Source organism: Podarcis erhardii (assembly GCF_964252035.2).
Source record: "Podarcis erhardii genome assembly, chromosome: Z".
NCBI lineage: Eukaryota > Metazoa > Chordata > Lepidosauria > Squamata > Lacertidae > Podarcis > Podarcis erhardii.
This window is the reverse complement of record NC_138504.1, coordinates 37,373,642-37,393,900: the sequence shown is the minus strand read 5'-3', so window position 1 is coordinate 37,393,900 and position 20,259 is coordinate 37,373,642. Positions and strand designations below refer to the sequence as shown.

Below are 20,259 nucleotides of genomic sequence, written 5' to 3'. Positions count from 1 at the left end.
GGATGCTGGACTAGACAAGCCTTTGGCCTGATCCAGGAGCCAGACTCTTCTGATGTCCAAGTTGGCTCTCCCTCACCACACATCAGCACTCAATGTTTACCGGATGTAAAAGCTATGCACTGCACCCATGGTGTACATTTCATACATACAGCTTGTTGCCATGCGGTGAGCAGTAAGATACATTTGCACCAGCCTGAAAGCAGAAATCAGCTGATCACAGTGTTAGTGCAAGCCTGCCAGTTATTTCCAGGATTGAGTGCCAAGTATACAGATTTCTTGTCCATTTCGATTTCCATTCATAAATTGCCTCCATCTCATGTCTACATTAAAATGTTATTTTGGAAAAATGAAATTTATACCCAAGCATGCATTTTATCTCAGTGTACTTATTTCTTAAATATTTCATTATAAAATATGCATTTTAAACACCTTTTAAAAGTCAATAACAATCTCAAAATTCAGATAACTACAAAATTGGAAGGAATAATTTGTTATTCTGATCCACACATCAACCTAGGAGGTGCAGATAAGGGTAAATTGGCATCAGAGTTCACAGACTCCAATCCCTTGAGCATCTCTGGGGCCACTTCTGGGAGAGAGGAATGGCGATTTAGCTGTGGATCTGCTCGCTGCAACTGACAGAAGATAATTACAGTAGATTCCGGCATATTAGGCGACTGGGAGTATTAGACAACCCCCAAATTGGCAGTTGCAATTTGGGGGTTCGTCTTAGAAGCCCAGTCGCCTAATACGCTAGACAGCTCCGCACTGGGAGAAAGCCACCAGGTGTGGAGCAGAGCCCACCGCCTCTGCTGCTGCCTCCGAAGTAGTGGGGGGGGGGCTCCCCGCCGGGCAACTTTCTCCCAGCGCAGAGCGGAGCCCACCGCCTGCTGCTGCTGTTTTGGAGCAGCGGGGGGGGCAGGCTCCAAGCCGTGCCACCCATACCCGGCATATAAGATGACCCCCAACTTTTAAACCTCTTTTCTGGGGTTAAAAAGTCGTCTTATATGCCGGAATCTACGGTATGTGGTGATTGAAAAAATTCCGACAGATCACTCTGGAGATCATCGTGATCTGGGAGTCAACCTCAAGACACTTGGATCAAAGCCGTTTTCCTGCTGTCTATGCTTGCATTTTGGACAGAAGATAGGATGAGCTGGCAAGCTATGGAGTAACACCATCATGCCAAAATGCCACACAGTCACCTTATAGGTAAATAAGTATCACATCCTCTCTTTTTAAAACATCTTTGGGATGCAGAAACTGTCACAAGACACCCCCCAAAAAAAAAAATCTGCTGGGGAAAATCTAAAATTTGAAAATCTTTGAGTACCACTTTCTGTTGTTGAGAAAACAGAGAGGGAACTAATTCTTAAAGTATCTAAAGCAAACTAGAAGGCTTGATTTATGGTGGACAAGAAATATTAAAATGAATTATAGGAACTCCTGTATTTGAAAATCTTTAATCTTTTCCCCCCTCTGCCACGAAAGAATTGGTGAAACTGAAAGTCAAGTGGCCATCATTAGCTGTGGTTGATGGAGAGAGACCCCTGGAAATTTTGGTCTCCCAGGGTGAGAGATTGGGAGGAGAAAGGAAAAATCCCAGGTGAGAGCTGGCAGGGACTACTGTCCTTTGTGGGTGGTAAGGACCTATAATTATTTTACTTATTTTATTTGTATCTTCTGCAGTTGTAATTCACTAGATTATGGGAAAATCTTAATAATGAGGCCACTTTCTGCATCTCCAAATGATTTACCTCATCAATCTCATAAAAGGTAACTTCCTATGTATGAGTCAGATTCCTTGGGTCAATATCCTCCATATTGTAGGGTTGCTATACGTCCAGTTTTTGCCAGACATGTCCTCTTTTTCAGGGGTGAAATTACTGTCCAGGCAGATTTTTAAACTTTTGGAAAATGTCTGCCTCTGTGTTTTCTCTTCCTACAATTAGTTATAGTGATGGGAATGAGGAAGGTCCCAAGATGGACCTGGTGTGCTGGGTGTGGAACTTGTTGCCTCCCCACCTGGCCCACCAAAGGCTGTGAGGATGCAACGGCCCTTCTGGAACTTAAGTAGAACTTAAGTAGATGGCTAAGTGTGGGAGAGTTGGGAGCGTGGACTGGTGGGAGAGGAAACATCATTTTTCTTTAGGGTGGGGGAAGAGGGTTATTTACTATTACAGGGGTGGGGAGAGAATCAGTTTTTTTCAAATTGCCACTTCTCTAAATTTCTACAGAAGCGGGGGGTGGGGGAGAGAAGGGATGTTCTTGGCCAATCAAGAAAGCTTTGTTTATCTTTAGGAAGACGTATTATGCTTAAGTCTGCTCCCCCCCAATCTTTTCATGATAGGAGATTTCATTAATGTCTCTTTGGAAAGGGAAAGAAAGTATCAGTTTGCTCTGAAAATCATTCCCTTTTTAAAGGGAGGGGCAGTGTGCACTTAGGCTAGTATTGTCTGACACATTATGTTGTAAAAATCTAAATTGGGCTCAGTCTGAAAAGCTCAAAATGATGTTAGCCTAAGCTCCCTCACTACAACACTGTGTGGTTAAGACATGAGATTTTGCCCAGAGCCTCTGAATGCAATATCCCATGGGACTCCCACAACCAATAAAAAAAATTCTGGGGAGTGTGTTTGCTTCAAACAGTAGTGTATGGTGCTGAAATATGAACATCCTTTGGAAATTGGCAAATGTGTCCTCTTTTTTGCTCTTCAATATTGTATATACCGTAACAACCCTACCATACTGCCTGCATTAACTGGCAGTGGGTCTCCAGGATAAGTGTCTTTCCCAGCCCTACCTGACGATGCCGGGGATGGAATATGGGACGCTCTACCACTGAGCTACTGCCCTTCTGAAGTCTCTACATTAGAAGCAGCTGAGACATTTAATCACTCCCAGTACGCACACTCGTCAGAATTACCCACCCTTGAAGCTGGTTGCCTATTGACAAAAACACAGGAGGGGAAGCTGCTTCAATGCTTTAAAAAATAAGCCTGTTGGAAAAAGAAACAGAGGGAACCTCCCATTTTAATTTAGAGGAAGCATGCCTCAACTATCAAAAGTTTGCGAAATACTCCTATAGACAAAGCAAGCTTGAGTAAGATCAATTACTGTGGATTAATTAACCTTAAGATGATGTAAATGTTGCAACCCTATGTATGCCTGCTTGAGAGTACACATCCTATCAAATTCAACAAGGCTTGCTTTCAAATAAGCATGCATAGAATCAGTCTCATAACCACCTGTTACTTTCAACAGGGCAATGTTAGAAATTCAAATATTATAAGCTAGGCACCAAATGGCTTCTTAAATCAAGGTTACAGTCACCAAAATGAAATGCCTAGTTGCCATTTTGGGGCCAGACAGCTCAAAAGTCGTATTTTTCAATATGACTTTTTGGTTACTGAAATTCATTTGGATTGTGCAGATAAAACATAACCCATAGAATTCTACAGGATGTGTTACTAGTGTGTGAACACAGCCAAGATCCAAGGATCCCCAGCCATGCACCTCCAGATGATGAAGTCAGACACCATCCTGCTGCCCTTCGCTTGGTCATCTTCACTTGGTCGCAAGTGGCTAATAGCCAGGTGCGAAATGAGCCTTGCAAATTCCAAACGAAGTGAGGAACCTCAAGCCCAGGAGCCAAATGCAGCCTTCTGGCCTCTCTTTCTGGTCCTTGGAATACTCCCCAAGCCATGCACCCTCTCTGAGGCCACACCCCTCGCTGGCCCTCCTTCACACCTGAGTGTTATTTCTTGGCTGGAATGTGCCCTTGATTTTTGATAATACTTCTTGATTGTATGGTCAGCAGTTCGAATCTGTGTGATTGGGTGAGCTCCTATTGCTCTGTCCCAGCTCCTTCCAACCTAGCATTTGAAAGCATACCAGCGTGAGTAGATAAATAGGTACCACTGTGGCGTGAAGGTAAACAGCATTTCCGTGTGCTCTGACTTCCATCACGGTGTTCCGTTTCACCAGAAGCAGTTTAGTCCTGCTGGCCACATGACACGGAAAGCTGGACGCGGACAAACACTGGCTCCCTCAGCCTGAAAGTGGAGATGAGTGCCACACCCCACAGTCGAATTTGACTGGACTTAACCGTCCAGGAGTCCTTTACCTTTACCATACCAACTTCTTGAAAAAGATTCCAAAGCCCCTGGTTTGAAGGCAGTTTTGCAAATAAGCTTGCAGAAGTTGTTAGCTGCCTTTCAAGATATAGTACCTGGGCTTATTATTTGCAGCCAGGAAGAGAAAGAACAGCCAGGTCTAGCTGTCCTGTAACGGCAGGCTGACATGACATTTCGTTTCTCCAATTAACCTGCTGGGACAGCCAGTTAATCTTTCACCAGAGGTTCACAGTGCTCCACAGTGCTGCTGGGATCCTTGCCTCCCAACAGCATCAGGCAAACCCCTGTGCCCTTCCTTTACCCCTGGGTTGGGGAATCCTTTTCAGTCCACATTGCTTCATAGGCAACTTTTTGGGAGCAAGATGACACTAGTAGGAGGGCAACAGATGTAATTCTGACAATGGCACAGTGGGCTTCATCAAAGCTGTACAAAGGCCAGAGTCTTCAATACTCCCTTTCCATGCCTGTCTCCATCCTCTACCCAGACAAACAGGTAGCTACGGCACAGTTTAAGGATACATCCTAGCCAGGCAAAAGTACTCAAGGAGGGCATGGAGGAAGCCTGAGAGCGGAATGACAGCCTGGGAAGAGAGCTAAGGACTGGACAGAAGCCCAAAGGGCTGTATTTGATCCTGGCTACTGCTTCGCCCGCTAACCGAAGGAATGGGAGATCCCCTGAAAAGTATTGCCCTAGGTTGCTTTATATACAGTTGCTTTATTCATCACACACACACACACACACACACACACACGCAAAGTAAAGGTAAAGGACCCCTTAAAGGATGGTTAAGTCCAGTCAAATTTGATTATGGGGTATGGCACTCATCTCCACTTTCAGGCCAAGTGAGCCAGTGTTCATCTGCAGACAGCTTTTCAGGTCAACTGCCCAGCATGACTAAACAGCTCTGGCACACAGAACACCATGACGAGTGCCAGAGCACACAGAAAGGCCATTTACTTTCCCACCACAGTGGTACCTATTTATCTATTCGCACTGGTATGCATTCGAACTGCTAGGCTGGCAGGGGCTGGGACAAAGCAACGGGAGCTCACCACTGTTGGGTGGATTTGAACTGCTAACCTTATGATCTGCAAGCTCAAGAGGTTCAGTGGTTTAGACCACAGCACCACCCATGTCCCTCTGTCACAGTATTCTGCTCCAAGCATTCAGAAGATATTACTCAGCAATTAATCAGTATCTGGGGAACAATCTGACCTCTGACACAATGGGATGCTCACTTGTTTTAGACAGTTACCGTACTTGGTACAAGAGACACGATTTGCACAGTGCATAGTACTTGAAATCAGCTGCTAGGAAATCCAAGTCACTTTTTATTTCCAAGGGGTCCCTCCAAAACCTTATCACAGGAAGACAGATTCAGATGCTGCACAGAGCTAAGAAGTCAAGACAAAAAGCATTTAAAAATCATCAGACCCAGAAATCTCGCTATGCCTTTCAAGCAAGTAGAGACAGACAGGTCTGAACAGTGCCTGTTTGGTGGGGAAAGGGTGGTGGCATGACACCACAACTGGTACTGTACATTCCCCCAAGGAAGATATCCAGAGAGTCCTTACAGCACAGAACACAATACAACATTGATTTCTCTCTGCTAATTAAATGCTACATAATGAAACCAAATAAATTCACTGCTTGATTTGCAAAACACTAATTGAATCTTTAAATATAACACCTCTGGTACACCGAAAAGCAGCTGTAAACAGATACAGCTTAAAATCAGAGGAGACCCTTTAGGAGTCTGAAGTGCCACTAGGCATCCCAGTTAAATGCTTCCCAGTTCACTGCTTCAAGCAGAGGAATGTCTTCCTAACCTTTCTCTTTTCAAGATTAGGGAGAGGGAGATCCCAGCCAGATCCAGCATTCTGGAGAACAAAGAAGAGGAAGGAAGGAATATTAAGAGAATATATTCCACTCTTTCTACTAAACAGGACATTTAGAATTTAAAAATCAGTCATCATGCACAAAGCTATGCTACTCATTAACACCCTTGTTTTTAGCTAATAAATGTGCAAAAATACAACTTTCAGAACAGTGGGTATTAGTTTTCAGAAATAATATGAAAGACTTGAGAAACTAATTTCCAGTGCACCCCTCTCAACGCATGCAAAAAAGCAAGAAAAATATATAAACAAGTAGAAAATTTCTTTCAAGTGCCATTTGGAGTTTCCCCTCACAGGAGGCCTCAACTCATACCTCTCTGTTCAAACTTCAGTGGCAATGCAATTCAGCAGGAAAACCCCATCCCCCCTTCAATGGGTGCTGGGACAGGCATTTCCCCACCTACACCCCAATATCAGTCACATCTGGAAACACCCACCAGTTCCCCCAGTCACCACCAGTTTCATACCGCAAATCAGGAGCAGAAACTCTGGAAATTCTAAGTCTGTGGGGCTTCTGCAAATATCAAGAAAATGCCAAAGAACACTTTCATGAGGCTAATCAATAGAGGATAAGCATATACATGAATGCAAGAAGTCTCCTTCTGTTGTTCCATGCTACCTGCAAAGGACCCTGTTTGGAGGGATGAGGGAGAAAGCCAAAGGTCTTTGACAGGTTACTCGTGTAAACCACACATCCTCAATCTGATATCCTCCAGATATTTTGAACTACAACTCTCATCAGACCGACCCAGCGCCTTGGGAAGTAGCATCTACAGATACAACTTTTCATAGCTGTGTGTGGCTATAAACCCAGACCTCCACAGTCCCAGCCCAACACCACCAAATACCACCAAATCCTAATAGTGAAATACAGTAGGTCAGTGGAAATTAATACCACCCCCTCGAACACTACTTGAGAAAGCTCCCCCACAAAGTCTGCTTTATAGGACTCAACGAAGCTGGGGCTGATGGGAGTCCAAAATATTTGGAGGGCACTGGGTTGCCAATGTGCTATAGTAGTTAAAGGGTCGGACTAAGACCCGGGAGACCCAGGTTCAAATCCCTACTCAGCATGAAGCTCACAGGATGGCTTTGGGCCACTCACTGCCTCTCACCCTGTTCTACCTTCTACGGTTATTGTGGGGATTAAATGATGAGGGAGAGAATCATGCACACCACCTTGAGCTCCATGGAGAAAAGCTGCAATATAAATGAAATAAATAAATAATAAGGAGTTGGAAGAATAAACTCTTTATCCAGTACTGTACTAGGATGAATTTACACTATAGATTTTATTTAAAAGGCCCAGGTCAGGGTGGGGGGGAAAGTGTTAATCTGCAAGTGGAATGAAGTTTGTTTTACAGAGCTTTATGAAGCATGAGAGCTGGGGTTTTTATAGAGGTGGAAGAAAAACAAGATACTCTGTGGCATTGGGGAAACCATCTATTCTACAGTAATAAGAATAATCTGATTTATGAAGCTGGAGATGATTGTTCAGGTCAGGAAACAAGATTATCTACTGTATTGCACTATGAAAGTGGTTACATCGTGGTGCTGATAATGCCAAGGCTGCAGATCCAATTGCCATATGGGAGAGAAGCATATTCCTGCACTGCAGAGGGTTGGACTAGATGATCATCAGGGTCTCTTCCAGCTCTACAATTCTATGATTATATGAAAGAGTCTGTTCTGAATGAAGTTTCGCGGAAAGGTGCTGCTGCTGCTGCCATATGGGGAAGGAGGAACTCTGCTCTGAATGGTTCTGTGCTGAAAGAAGTTGAGAAGCTTATATAGTTCTGAGGGAGGGAGCATACCTGACACACAGGCCTGAGAAATAAAGAGTGTCCTTTGGGGGGTGGGGAATCCAGTTCATTCTTTTAAGATTGGTTTTGAGAAACCCTCCCAGTAGTATGTGGGGCTTGGTGCAAGTCCCCCCTATAGGTCAAGAAGCCTTCAATGTATTTTACAACAGGGGTACATGAATGTAGAGCCGCTATTCCATGGGGCAGGAGTAAACCTGTTTTATAGCACCCTCCTACAGGACTGAAAGAGTAAACAAATAGGGTGCAATAGGAATTATTCCACAGGAGGAAAAAAGGCTGTATGCAAATATCAGGGGGATACTGAACTTAGGGAAGATGGCTCTGATTCTATGCATAAAATAAAGAGCATTATATGTGAGGAAATTAGGAGCATCCCAGGACCTATGGTTTGAGTTAGTCCCCAAACGTATGTGTCCTATTGGACTGACAACAGTGCCAAGAGGCAGGAACCCTTATTACTCCACAGTATTAGAAACAGCATTTTTTATAATAAAAAAGGGGGAAAGGGGGTGTGTTCCTCCAAAGGGGGTAGGAAAGACGCCTTTTCTATAGGGCTCCCTATACTGGGGGGTATGTGTTTGTGCATCTCTCACATTTGCTATTTATGATTTGCAGCCTTACCCTTTACATATATTTTTTAAAAGCTGCTCTTCTATAGGGCAGGAAAGGGCCTACTACTCTCTGGCATTTAGAAGACTTTTTTAAAAAAAAATGAAAAGAGATGGGGCTGCTATTCTATGGGGCAAGAGGGAAACGTTTTTAAGAAAAACAAAAGGAGAAGGGGACAAGAGGAAAGTCGAACTTCAATGGATCTCTGCCGTGGGCGCGGGAGGATTACTATATTCTGTAAGGCGGCCAGACCCTTCCGGGTGGGGGCTGCCTCCATTGAGCATGGGCGAGGGGGGGGGCGTGTGTGTCTGTGTGATTCTCTCTCTCTCAGACCCATATAAATCCAGCTGATGAAAGAAATCAGGAACCAAAACGGTGTGTGAATGAAAAGCCCTGGTCTCTAGTGCGCCCGCCCCCACCCCACACAATTTCCCTTCCCCCCCGTCCCCAAAATACCGCCCCGCCGACTGAGGAAAGGCGCACGGCCTCCCCCTGCCCCCTTTCTCTCAGCGGCCTTCCCGCCGTCCACCCACCTGCTTTCTCGATCTTGCCGGACATGTCGCGGCCGCGCCGGGGCTGGGCTCCGATCCCGCCCGCCTGCAGAGGGGGGCTTGGGACGGGAGCTCGGGGCTCAGAGGCCCAGCCCGGCTGGAGGAAGCGGCGGAGGTGGAAGACGACGACGACGGCGAAGCTGCCACCGCGAGGGAACACCCGAGCCGGGCGGGAAGGAAGCCAGTCTGCTCCGCCTCAAGACGCCGCAGCGGGGCCTAAGACGAGCGGCTCAGCCCGGCCTCCTCGTCCTCCTCCTCCTCGGTCGCCGCCGCCTCGTCTCGCTTCCCCTCCCTCGGCCGGGCCCCGGTGTGTGTGAGAGAGAGAGGCTGGAGAGGAGGCCGCACAGCGCGCCCTGCTGCCCGCCCTGGAGAAGGCAGTGGAGCCGGTGGCGGTGGCTAAGGGGAAGGAAAAGGCCTCTCGCCTTCTCTTCCCCTGCTGGATGGCAGCCTGCCTTGGGAGGCAGGGAGCCCCCCTCCCCACTGGACTCAGTGGGGCAGGGGGAAGGCCTCGCCTCGTCATGAACCAGCCCCTCTGCTTAGGAAGGGAGCCCCACAGAATTCAGCAAGCCTTACTCCGGGGAAGCGGGCGCTGTGACCTTGCTTGGGAGGAAGCCCTGTTGAATTCAGTGGGGCAAGAAGGCAAGTGAGAGCTGGACCATCAAGAAGGCTGATCGCCGAAGAATGGATGCTTTTGAATTATGGTGCTGGAGGAGACTCTTGAGAGTCCCATGGACTGCAAGAAGATCAAACCTCTCCATTCTGAAGGAAATCAGCCCTGAGTGCTCACTGGAAGGACAGATCCTGAAGCTGAGGCTCCAATATTTTGGCCACCTCATGAGAAGAGAAAACTCCCTGGAAAAGACCCTGATGCTGGGAAAGATGGAGGGCACAAGGAGAAGGGGACGACAGAGGATGAGATGGTGGGACAGTGTTCTTGAAGCTACCAGCATGAGCCTGACCAAACTGTGGGAGGCAGTGGAAGACAGGAGCACCTGGCCTGCTCTCGTCCATGGGGTCACGAAGAGTCGGACAGGACTAAACAACAACAAAGTCCTGTCTAGTCAGAGGCGGGTCCCTCAGGGCAAAACACTGCCTACACAGGAGTAAACCCCTCCAAGGAAATCCTGTGTTAAGCCCCACTGAGTCCAGCAGAAGCTTACTCCCAGGGAAGTGCATATATAGGATTGTCAATAATAGGTTTCATTTTACTCTCAAGTTGCTCAAGGTGGCATAAATAAGTCACCCTCTCCCCATTTTACCCTAATGACAACCCTGTGAGGTAGATTAGGCTGAGAGGCAGTGACATGTCCAAGGTCACCCAGTGAGCTTCATGGCTGAGTGAGGTTTAAATGGGGGGGGGGAGCAGCAGGGAGAACATCATACAGCACCTTGAACTGTTTGGAGGAAAAATGGGATATAAATTAATGCAAATAACGCTAATAAAGTAAGCATGGATAGGACTGCAGTCTATGTGTCTACTAAGGAGCAGTTATAAAGTTTCAAGGTGACTTCTCACCATAACCAACTCAACGCAGGGGCAATTGGGTTGCCTGTGGACCAGGTGTAGTGAAGCTTTGTTACCCCTCCAGGTGTTGCTGAACTACAATTGCCCATCCCTGGCTGTGCTTGCTAGGGCTAATGGGAGCCATCATTTGATAACATCTAGAAGGCCAAGGTTTCTGCCCCCCCCCCAGCTGTAGTAAATGGTTAAAAGGAGTCTGAACATCATATCAGAACTAAAGGCAAAGTAATCTGTAGCCATTTTGAGCAGGACTGGGGAACCCATGGCCTTCTCCAGATGTTGGACTCCAAGCTCCCATCAACATAGCCAAGAGTTCAAATGCCTCATGTGAAATACTCCTGCTGCTTAGAATTCTTAGTCACTTTTCAGCTTCAGGTGAAAATATTGCAAGATCTTGAGGACATAAACAATTTATGAACAAAACAATCTTTCACTGCCTCCTCCATATCAGCAAAGCAAAGTCATAGAGTTGTAAGGGACCACAAGGATCATTTAGTTCAACCTCCCCTGCAATGCAGGGATCTTTAGCCCAAACTAGAGTTTGGGACTCAAACTCACAACCCTGAGATTAAAAGCCTCATGCCCTACTGACTGAGCTATCCCAGGGATTGTGTGAGTTTAATTTTCATTTTCATTCAACTGTATTTTTTTTTATTTCTTTACCATAATATGTTAATTGAATTATATGTTTTTGGTTAAATAAATAAAAATAAATATTTAAGAAGAAAAAAACCTTGGCAAGTGGTCAGGGATGATGGTAATTGTAATCCAGCAACATCTGGAGGGCCATAGGTGCCCTAGCCCTGATTTAGAGACTAAACTGGAGGTAGGTTTCCTGGTCTTCTAAATATTTCTGTTCAAGTGAAGCTTTTCTCCTGGTATGGAGAGATTAAGAGATGGGTAGTAGCCTTCCTTTGCTGGTTTTAGTTCATTTATCTCAATGCAAAGCCTTTACATTTCCCTCAGCCTTGCATTCACTTGTGTATGAATAAGAACGCATTGGCAATTATGAGCTCCCTTTCACATGCAAGCATATTTCTATCACACAGTGCATAGTCAGACTGTGGAACTCACTCCCACAGGAAACAGTGACAGGATGGCTTTCAAAGAGGATTCCACAAATTACAGAGGATAAGGCTATCAGTGTCTACTAGTCATAATGGCTATGGTCTGCCTCCACAGTCAGAGGGGCAGAAATGCAGAAATACCAGTTGGTGGAAGTAGGGAGAAAACCTTTGCGCTCAGATCCTGCATGTGGTCACTTCCTATTGAGGCATCTGGTTAGCTAGTGTGAGAAAAGGATGCTGAACTATATGGGACTTATAGAATCATAAAACTGTAGAGTTGGAAGGGACCCTGAGGGTCATCTAGTCCAACCCCCTGCAATGTAGGAATCTCAACTAGATTATTCATGACAGATGGTCATCCAACCTCTGCTTGAAACCTCCAAAGAAGGAGAGTCCACCACCTCTTGTCGAAGGTTGTTCCACTGTTGAACAGCTCTTACAGTCTTGTGTTCTTATCCAGATTGGATCTTATTTTGACTTTGGAATAACAAAAAGCAGGTTTACCCCCCTCCCTCAGCCCCTAAAAAAGTGAGACTGTGTATCCATGTATGATGGGAAACAGGGTATCATGCTAGTGTAACTGGGAGGAAAAGGTTTAATTAATGAATAAATGACACATTCTCCCCTCACACTGGGCACTGTGCCCTCCTCTATAACCAACTGCCTGAAAGGCATGGCTTCTTGTTGGTTCAATTGTAATCCTGACCCTGGTTGGTGCACTCTTTGACAGTTCCAGTGGAAAGCCTTGAAATTATTTTGGCCAGACAGAGAGAGTGGGTGGCCTCTAGTGGTGGTGGTGGGGAAAGAAATTATGCTGCATAAATCTGGCATAATATTTTTTAAAAAATATTACTTTCCAAAACTTTCTAACCCTTTTAGGGAACCTGTACCACACCAGCTTGCCTGTTGGACACCCCCTGCGTGATTGCTACAGAACCCCATTGCTTGCAGATAATTGTGGGAAAGGTTCTGGCTTGCCCCCTCTGTTCCTGAGGTGACAGTTCTGGTGAGTAATCTGCCTTTCAGGCAAGCTTTTTCCATATTATAGAGCTCCATGTTAAGGAAGTCCCTGTTTTTGTAGAACAGCATATGTAGTTTTTGAAAACAAATGAAGATTTTTTTATGTTTAGGAAACAACAAGGAGAAGCAGGACTAAGATGCGGAGATAAGCTCCAGATATCCAGACCGTGGGGAGCCCCAAGAAATTAATAAATACAGTTTGGACAATAGTTTGATCTTTTTTATTTTAGTTTTTTATTTTTTTTATTGATTGGATATTTAATTGGATGTTTTCAATTGGAAAATCAATAAAAATGATTTTTTAAAAAGAATTTTTATGTTTCAACAAACCATTCCAGTGGACTGATGTATTTATTTATTTATTTATAAATATAAAATAAGGTCTCTGCCTAGAGCAGTGGTTCCCAAACTTTTTCAAGCCACTACCCCCTTAGTTCCATAAGTTCATCCCCAGTGCCTCCTACCCTGCTCTATAGAAAACATGATTCAGAGCAGCTGTTTGCACAACTAATGTTATTGTTGGCATCCATCTGTCTCGAGAGACAATGGAGTGCTCTTCTGGGGCTGCAGTCGAACTGCTGGAGAGTCCCAGCGCCTGCTGTGGCTGCAGAGACCAGTAATTCATAACTACTGCCTCCTGTGCTGTTTTTGCTGCATTAGCAGCACCAAAAGTGCCATCCCCAGGATGCAGGCCTTGGCAGTGTGCATGGAGGTCATGGGCTGCCCATACAACCACTGATGTGGTCCAAGGGAAAGTGTTTGGCACCAGTTTGGCTGCCAGGAGTTTCTAGAAGTAGGCATACAAGGTTCCAGCCAACTTCAGGGACTTCACTACAGATTTTTGTAATGTTTACTCTCTATCTTTTTCTTCTCCAGAAGATAAGAACACAATAAAATTAAAACCAGTAACAATTAATTGCACATTTATTCAAAATCCAACTAAAACTATTTAATTTAATTAATTCAACAAAAATGAAGTTGATCCAGTGATTCCAGCTTTTCTAAGTCATTTACATCTCCAGTGCCTCTCTCCCCCGCCCCCCCCCCCGTTAATCCCCTCCCCAGGGAGCAGTACAACCACGGCTCTAGGGTGTTTGTGTTGTTTTTAATACACACCTTTGTATTTCTCTTAAACCTATTTTTGTTACTTTTGCTGTATGCTTGTAAATCATCTTGAAACTTATGTGAAAGGCAACTCTTTTATTAAATTAACTCCAGTGTTTTTCATAATACTAAACAACATTGTTTTAAAGGAATACAAGTCAAACTTAAAACAAAATCTTGCTGTGTATGGAGTGTTCTTGTTCAGGCACCCATGACTTCATCCATGATATGCTACTCTTCCTCCCTTCTGGTTTTCTGTCCTCCCCCCACTCCCTCCCAGACTTCATCTTCACTATACATAAAAGCCACTATGATACCACTTCAGACAGTTATGGGTTCCCTCAAGGAATCCTGGCAGCTATAGTTGGTTAACGATGCTGAGAATTATTAGGAGATCCCTATTCCCCTCATGGAGCTGCAATTCCCACAGTGGTTTATCAATCCCCAATCCCAGGGAACATCTGGTAGGATCCATCACTGTTGTTGTTGTTGTTGTTGTTTCGTCGTTTAGTCATGTCTGACTCTTCGTGACCCCATGGACCAGAGCACGCCAGGCACTCCTGTCTTCCACTGCCTCCCGCAGTTTGGTCAGACTCATGTTCGTAGCTTTGAGAACACTGTCCAACCATCTTGTCCTCTGTTGTCCCCTTCTTGTGCCCTCAACCTTTCCCAACATCAGGGTCTTTTCCAGGGAGTCTTCTCTTCTCATGAGGTGGCCAAAGTATTGGAGCCTCAGCTTCATGATCTGTCCTTCCAGTGAGCACTCAGGGCTGATTTCCTTAAGAATGGACCCATCACTGCTCTCCTCCAAAAGCCTGCAATTAAGCCTAAACAGTAAATGCACACAACTGAAATGGCTGCTTAGCTGTCATTCAATCACATGTGGCCTCAGTTTCCCCTCCACTGTCACTCTGGCTGCTGTGTCAGAGCTGAATAGTCTTTATGAAGCAGAATAGGGTCAGATGTTCCAGTAAGCTCCCAGCTCCAGAGGGTGACCAAGGCATTGACAGAACCACAAGCCATGTCAGCAGGAACACACACATCCCTGAGCTAACTAAGAAACAGTTGGATCTATCAGACTCTGGGGGTGAGCCATTCTAATTGGCCTCCACCCCTGCAGAGTTTTGAGGGTGCCAAATAGGCACATTTCTCCCATTAATGCTGTGAAAAGCTTTGCCTCCTAATTACTGCATTTCACGCTGCAGGAGCTGGCCAAGCCTCCCCCACCCACTGCCAGTTGGCAACCATAATGTTATATTCTTAGTTGTCATTAGCCCTGGTGTTATTATCCACAGCCAAGATATGTTTCCCATAACTGAGATTCAGCGATTGTTTTGGGGGTATTTAAAAGAATAATTTTCTTACCATCAGCTCAATGCACACAGAGTTCCAGGGAGTTAGCACTGAGTTGTGGGGAGTGGTCTGCAGTGAGACAGGAGCTATGGATAAGGACCATAGAGCCAGCCAGGAGGCATCGAATGCTGGAATTAAAGCAACAACAGTTGCAATAAGTTACCTGAACCATTTGGGCATAATAGACAGAAAGGCATCCTATTCTTCCCTCACCGATTCCTTCTTGAGTAACCATTTGTTCCTTCAGGCTTTCCTTCCTTCCTGCTGCTTCTTCTTCCGTGTTGGATCTTCCTTTTCACATCCTCGTGACTCCATAATGGCCACATGTAAGCTTGTGCTCAAATTGGTTTTGTTTGCCAGGCTTGATGAACCTTAACATTTCTTTATCCTTCCAACTAGCAGCCTTACCAGATTATTTATTTATGCACTTCACTGTGCTATTTACACACACACACAAACAAACTAACAGGAACAAGGGGCAAGTCAAGAGGCAGGGTAGAGGGGCAAACCAGAACACCAAAACCAAAGGGCAACTGTATGAAGCAGATAAGCTCAAGCAAGGTTTATCTGGAGCAGGAACCCCTTATGGTTGTTCTTGTCCAGAAGGAGTCAATGAATGGAGTGAGTGCAGAGACCCAGTGGCATAGTGTGGTGGTGGTGGGAGACGGGTGGTTTCCCCAGGTGCAAAATTGTTAGAGGAGCAAAATTTCAACAACCAGCAATTCCTCAATACTGCGTGCTTCTGTCGCTGGGCTACATTGAAAATGGCTTCTCTGTGCAAACCAGGAAGTGACCTCTCCATCCAGACAATGGAGCAACTCTTCTTATCTCTGCAGCTGCGGTCTGGGTGAAACGTCAGGCAGATGAATGTGCATACATACTCTGCCTGTTTCCCACCCACCCATCCACATGGCCCTGGGCACTGGCAACCCACGCTACACTACTGCAGAGACCAAGGATGCTAAATTGCCCAGGCCATTGCTGCCACATGCAGTTCTGTGCCTCACCACACAGGGCAGCTGCACACAGACCCAAAAGTTCTTTATTTGAACCCCTCCCGGCCCCAACAACAGGTGAAACAGAGGGCTTTAATGTGCATCAATCACAGCACACATCAAACTAGGCCAGAGGGGTATAACGTTGTGTCTCTTTCTGTTCTGTGGCTCCAAGGATGAGGTGGTCTGCTTCATTCCATTACTTGCTCATCAGTACTCTTGCTAATTCTGGTGTTCAGAGGTGAGTGTCAATCATTATTTAACCAGGATCAATGCACAAGCAACAGGGAGCAATCAGGAGGCTTCTGGGAACCCCCAAGGTCTGCAGAAGTACAAAAAATAAAAATCCAGGGAGGTGATGATAGATAGATAGATAGATAGATAGATAGATAGATGATAGATATAATGTATTCCTGTTAACTCAATCCATGCATCAACTAAAGACTCCAGAATAAATGCAGCAGTCAGCTTAGTGTTTGTCTTGTTGCCCTGGAGTACAAGGACCCACCTGAGGACCCGAATGAGAGGATAGTTCATTTGGTTACAACATGGTGCTCATAATGCCAAGGTTGCAGGTCTGATCCCAGAAAGTGACAGCTGCATATTCCTGCATTGCAGGGGGTTGGACTAGATGATCCTCAGGGTCCCTTCCAACTCTATGATTCTGTGATATGAGAATGCTGAATGATCAGGATCAGCAACTGCAGAGGCAGAATTAGGGCAGCACAACTGCTCCTGCAACACCGGGCATTGAGTCTAGGGGGCGCCATGGGGCACTTGAAACTTTGTGAATTGAGCACTGCTGAAATTTGAAAGACCAAAGTCCACTCCTGGCAACAGGAAACAGAGGAGGGTTACCTTGACAGTTGTCACACAAAGGAGGAATATAAGAAGGGCGGGGGGGCATCACCAGGGAACTGTTGTGATTGATGATTTTCAGCTTGTTAAAATAATAATAATAATAATAATAATAATAATAATAATAATAATAATAATAATAATAATAATAATAATTTATTTATACCTCGCCCATCTGGCTGGGCTTCCCCAGCCACTCTGGGCGGCTTCCAAAAAAATATTAAAATACTGCAATACATCAAACATTAAAAGCTTCCCTAAACAGGGCTGCCTTCAGATGTCTTCTAAAAGTCTGTTAGTTGTTGTTCTCTTTGACATCTGGTGGGAGGGCGTTCCACAGGGAGGGCGCCACTACCGAAAAGGCCCTCTGCCTGGTTCCCTGTAACTTGGCTTCTTGCAGTGAGGGAACCGCCAGAAAGCCCTCAGTGCTGAACCTCAGTGTCCAGGTAGAACGATGGGGGTGGAGACGCTCCTTCAGGTATACTGGACCGAGGCCGTTTAGGGCTTTAAAGGTCAGCACCAACACTTTGAATTGTGCTCGGAAATGTACTGGGAGCCAATGTAGGTCTTTCAAGACTGGTGTTATATGGTCTCGGCGGCCGCTCCCAGTCACCTGTCTAGTTGCCGCATTCTGGATTAGTTGTAGTTTCCGAGTCACCTTCAAAGGTAGCCCCACATAGAGCGCATTGCAGTACTCCAAGCGGGAGATAACCAGAGCATGCACCACTCTGGAGAGGGAGTCTGCAGGCAGATAGGGTCTCAGCTTGCGTACCAGATGGAGCTGGTAAACAGCTGCCCTGGACACGGATTTGACCTGTGCCTCCATGGACAGCTATGAGTCCAAAATGACTCCCAGGCTGCGCACCTGGTCCTTCAGGGGCACAGTTACGCCATTCAGAACCAGGGAATCCTCCACATCTGCCCACCTCCTGTCCCCCAGAAACAGTACTTCTGTCTTGTCGGGATTCATTCTCAATCTGTTAGCCGCCATCCATCCTCCAACCGTAAGAATAGCCCTGCTGGATCAGGCTGAAAGACCCACCTCATCCAACATCCTGTTCTTACAGAGAACCAACCCATAGCTGTCAACTTTTCCCTTTTCTTGCAAGGAATCCTATTCGGAATAAGGGAATTTCCCTTTTTTAAAAAAGGGAAACGTTGACAGCTATGAACCAATCACATGCTGCAATGGGAAGTCTGCAAACAGCACCCTGAGTTCAACAGCTCCCCCCCCCCCCCAGGTTTCCAGCAATATATGTGAAGATATTGTAATTCACTTCCAGATGTCTCACAGGAAGCTGTTCATAAATGAGATAAATAATAAATAATAGTGGCCAACCAGATGCCTAAAATATTTCAAAGTAATAAATTTAACGCAATTTCTGATACATTTTGATAATTTTTAAAACCTCATTTAAATTGTTTTTGTCTGGCAAGAATCTTTACTGAAGTATATGGATATACTTTCAAATATATGTGGTTAGACTATTCCAGTCCAAAATGTCCTCTTTTAAAAGGGCAGTGTTTAAAGTTTAGTTCATTTATGTCCTTAGATGTATTTTTCTTAAAGAACAAAAGAACAAAGGCATCTAACAGATTCAGACAGAGAAAAACAAGAACAAAAAATAAATTCCATAAAAATAGACAATCCTATGTTGTCTTCAACTTAAGTTCTGCTCAGAGTAGACCCACTGAAAATAATGGATCCATGTTAGTTATGTCCATTGTTTTATTTATTAATTCATGCACAACTTAAATGCCATAATGGCCTCTAAAACAGTTTTACAGCTATAAATAAAATAAATATGTAATGAAAATGTGTAATAACAAATCCATCAGGGTATTAAAACATCAGGGTATTAAAACAAATGGGTCTACTCTGATTAGGACTAACATTTGCTCCAACCTCATTTTTTCCATTTCAAAAACTTTTAAGCCTTAATTTGTCCATCCATCAATCAATTCATGATTAAATCTATTTTATTCAATAATAGGCCTACCATAAACACAAGTTATAATTTGATACCATCAATTTTCTCTAGAGGGCAGCATTGCATGGGACATAATAAACATGCCATTATAATTGAAGTTTAAATTATTAAAGGATTCCAAACAGAGACATCTGCATTCAGTGTAACCAGCTGATGCATGGAAGCATAGCAAAGATCTAGACACTTGCTACCAAAGTATTACAGTACGAGAACAATCCTTCTCTTTGATTAACCTTGATTCCTGGCTGTGGTCAATGGGGAGAACCAGGTCTAGGCATCCTGACCTCTTTAGACACCCCCTTGCTGCTGGCCAAGGCTCCCCCTGCCCATTTCAATATTTTCCTCTTAAATTTTGTTTTTCTTAACTAATTTTTAAAGTTGTCAATCAAATATTTGTTATGGTCAACCAAACACTAAAGAAAGTGCCAAATATCTTCCTATATACATAAAAACAAATGGATGTCATCATGCTGCAGTTCATGCGGCTGCTGATAGGCTGTAAAGGTAAAGGTAGAGGGACTCCTGACCATTAGGTCCAGTCGTGGCCGCCTCTGGGGTTGCAGTGCTCATCTCGCTTTATTGGCCGAGGGAGCCGGCGTACAGCTTCCGGGTCGTGTGGTCAGCATGACTAAGCCGCTTCTGCCAAACCAGAGCAGCACACGGAAATGCCGCTTACCTTCCCGCTGGAGCGGTACCTATTTACTTGCACTTTGACGTGCTTTCGAACTGCTAGGTGGGCAGGAGCAGGGACCGAGCAACGGGAGCTCACCCCGTCGCGGGGATTCGAACCACCGACCTTCTAATCAGCAAGTCCTAGGCTCTGTGGTTTAACCCACAGTGTCACCCGCATCCCTTTGATAGGCTGTAGTGAAGTTTAATGGAGGGAGGGGAAACTATTGAGAAAACTGCTCTCTGTAGCTTCTTACCCTTCTTTAAAAGAGGCTGGGGTGAGCTGTAAGCGTTGAGTGAGGTGTAAAAAGAGGGGTTTGGTCAGGTGTAAAGGGAGGTGGGGTTGGTGTGAGGGGATAGGGTTGGCAAACTCTGGGTTGGTGAGCAGAGCCCCTAATATATTTAGAAAAAAACCCTATAATCATAGCCTCAGAAGAAGAATCGAGGTCTAAGAAATATCTCAACATTCAAATATGTTGCCACCCCTCTCCCTTTCAAGGAAGATATCAAAAGGATCTCCAAAGATCAACCAGGAAACTGCCATGTAAAGGGACAAATTATGCATTATCTGACCCGTTGATAGAATCTACAGTAGAAAAACACTTGAGCCACGAGGGGACCACTAGGGGCGCATCAGAAGATGGCTGACAATAACATCTCTC

At 45.1% G+C, this 20,259-nt stretch overlaps 1 protein-coding gene and 1 long non-coding RNA gene across 9 annotated transcripts in view; one reads left to right on the top strand and one right to left on the bottom strand.

The window, feature by feature from the left end:
• The window catches only part of RAPGEF1 (Rap guanine nucleotide exchange factor 1), a 112,129-nt gene extending 102,324 nt beyond the window's left edge, over positions 1 to 9,805 (bottom strand). For 2 of the 8 annotated variants that reach the window (XM_081846923.1, XM_081846921.1), the window contains exon 1: positions 9,001 to 9,782. Coding sequence is in view for 6 of the 8 variants with exons in the window: in XM_081846921.1 (XP_081703047.1) it covers positions 9,001 to 9,025 (25 nt within the window). In the remaining 2 variants the exon portion in view is untranslated. Of the gene's footprint in view, positions 1 to 9,000 lie in introns of all 8 variants that reach the window. The other 6 variants (XR_014152517.1, XM_081846922.1, XM_081846924.1 and 3 more) reach the window with 6 other exon arrangements.
• Positions 9,806 to 9,994: 189 nt separating this feature from the next.
• Positions 9,995 to 12,867, top strand: LOC309333631. Its single transcript, XR_014152618.1, has 3 exons — positions 9,995 to 11,152; positions 12,487 to 12,613; positions 12,738 to 12,867. It is a non-coding gene; the product is annotated as an uncharacterized lncRNA (long non-coding RNA).
• The last annotated feature ends 7,392 nt before the right edge of the window (positions 12,868 to 20,259 follow it).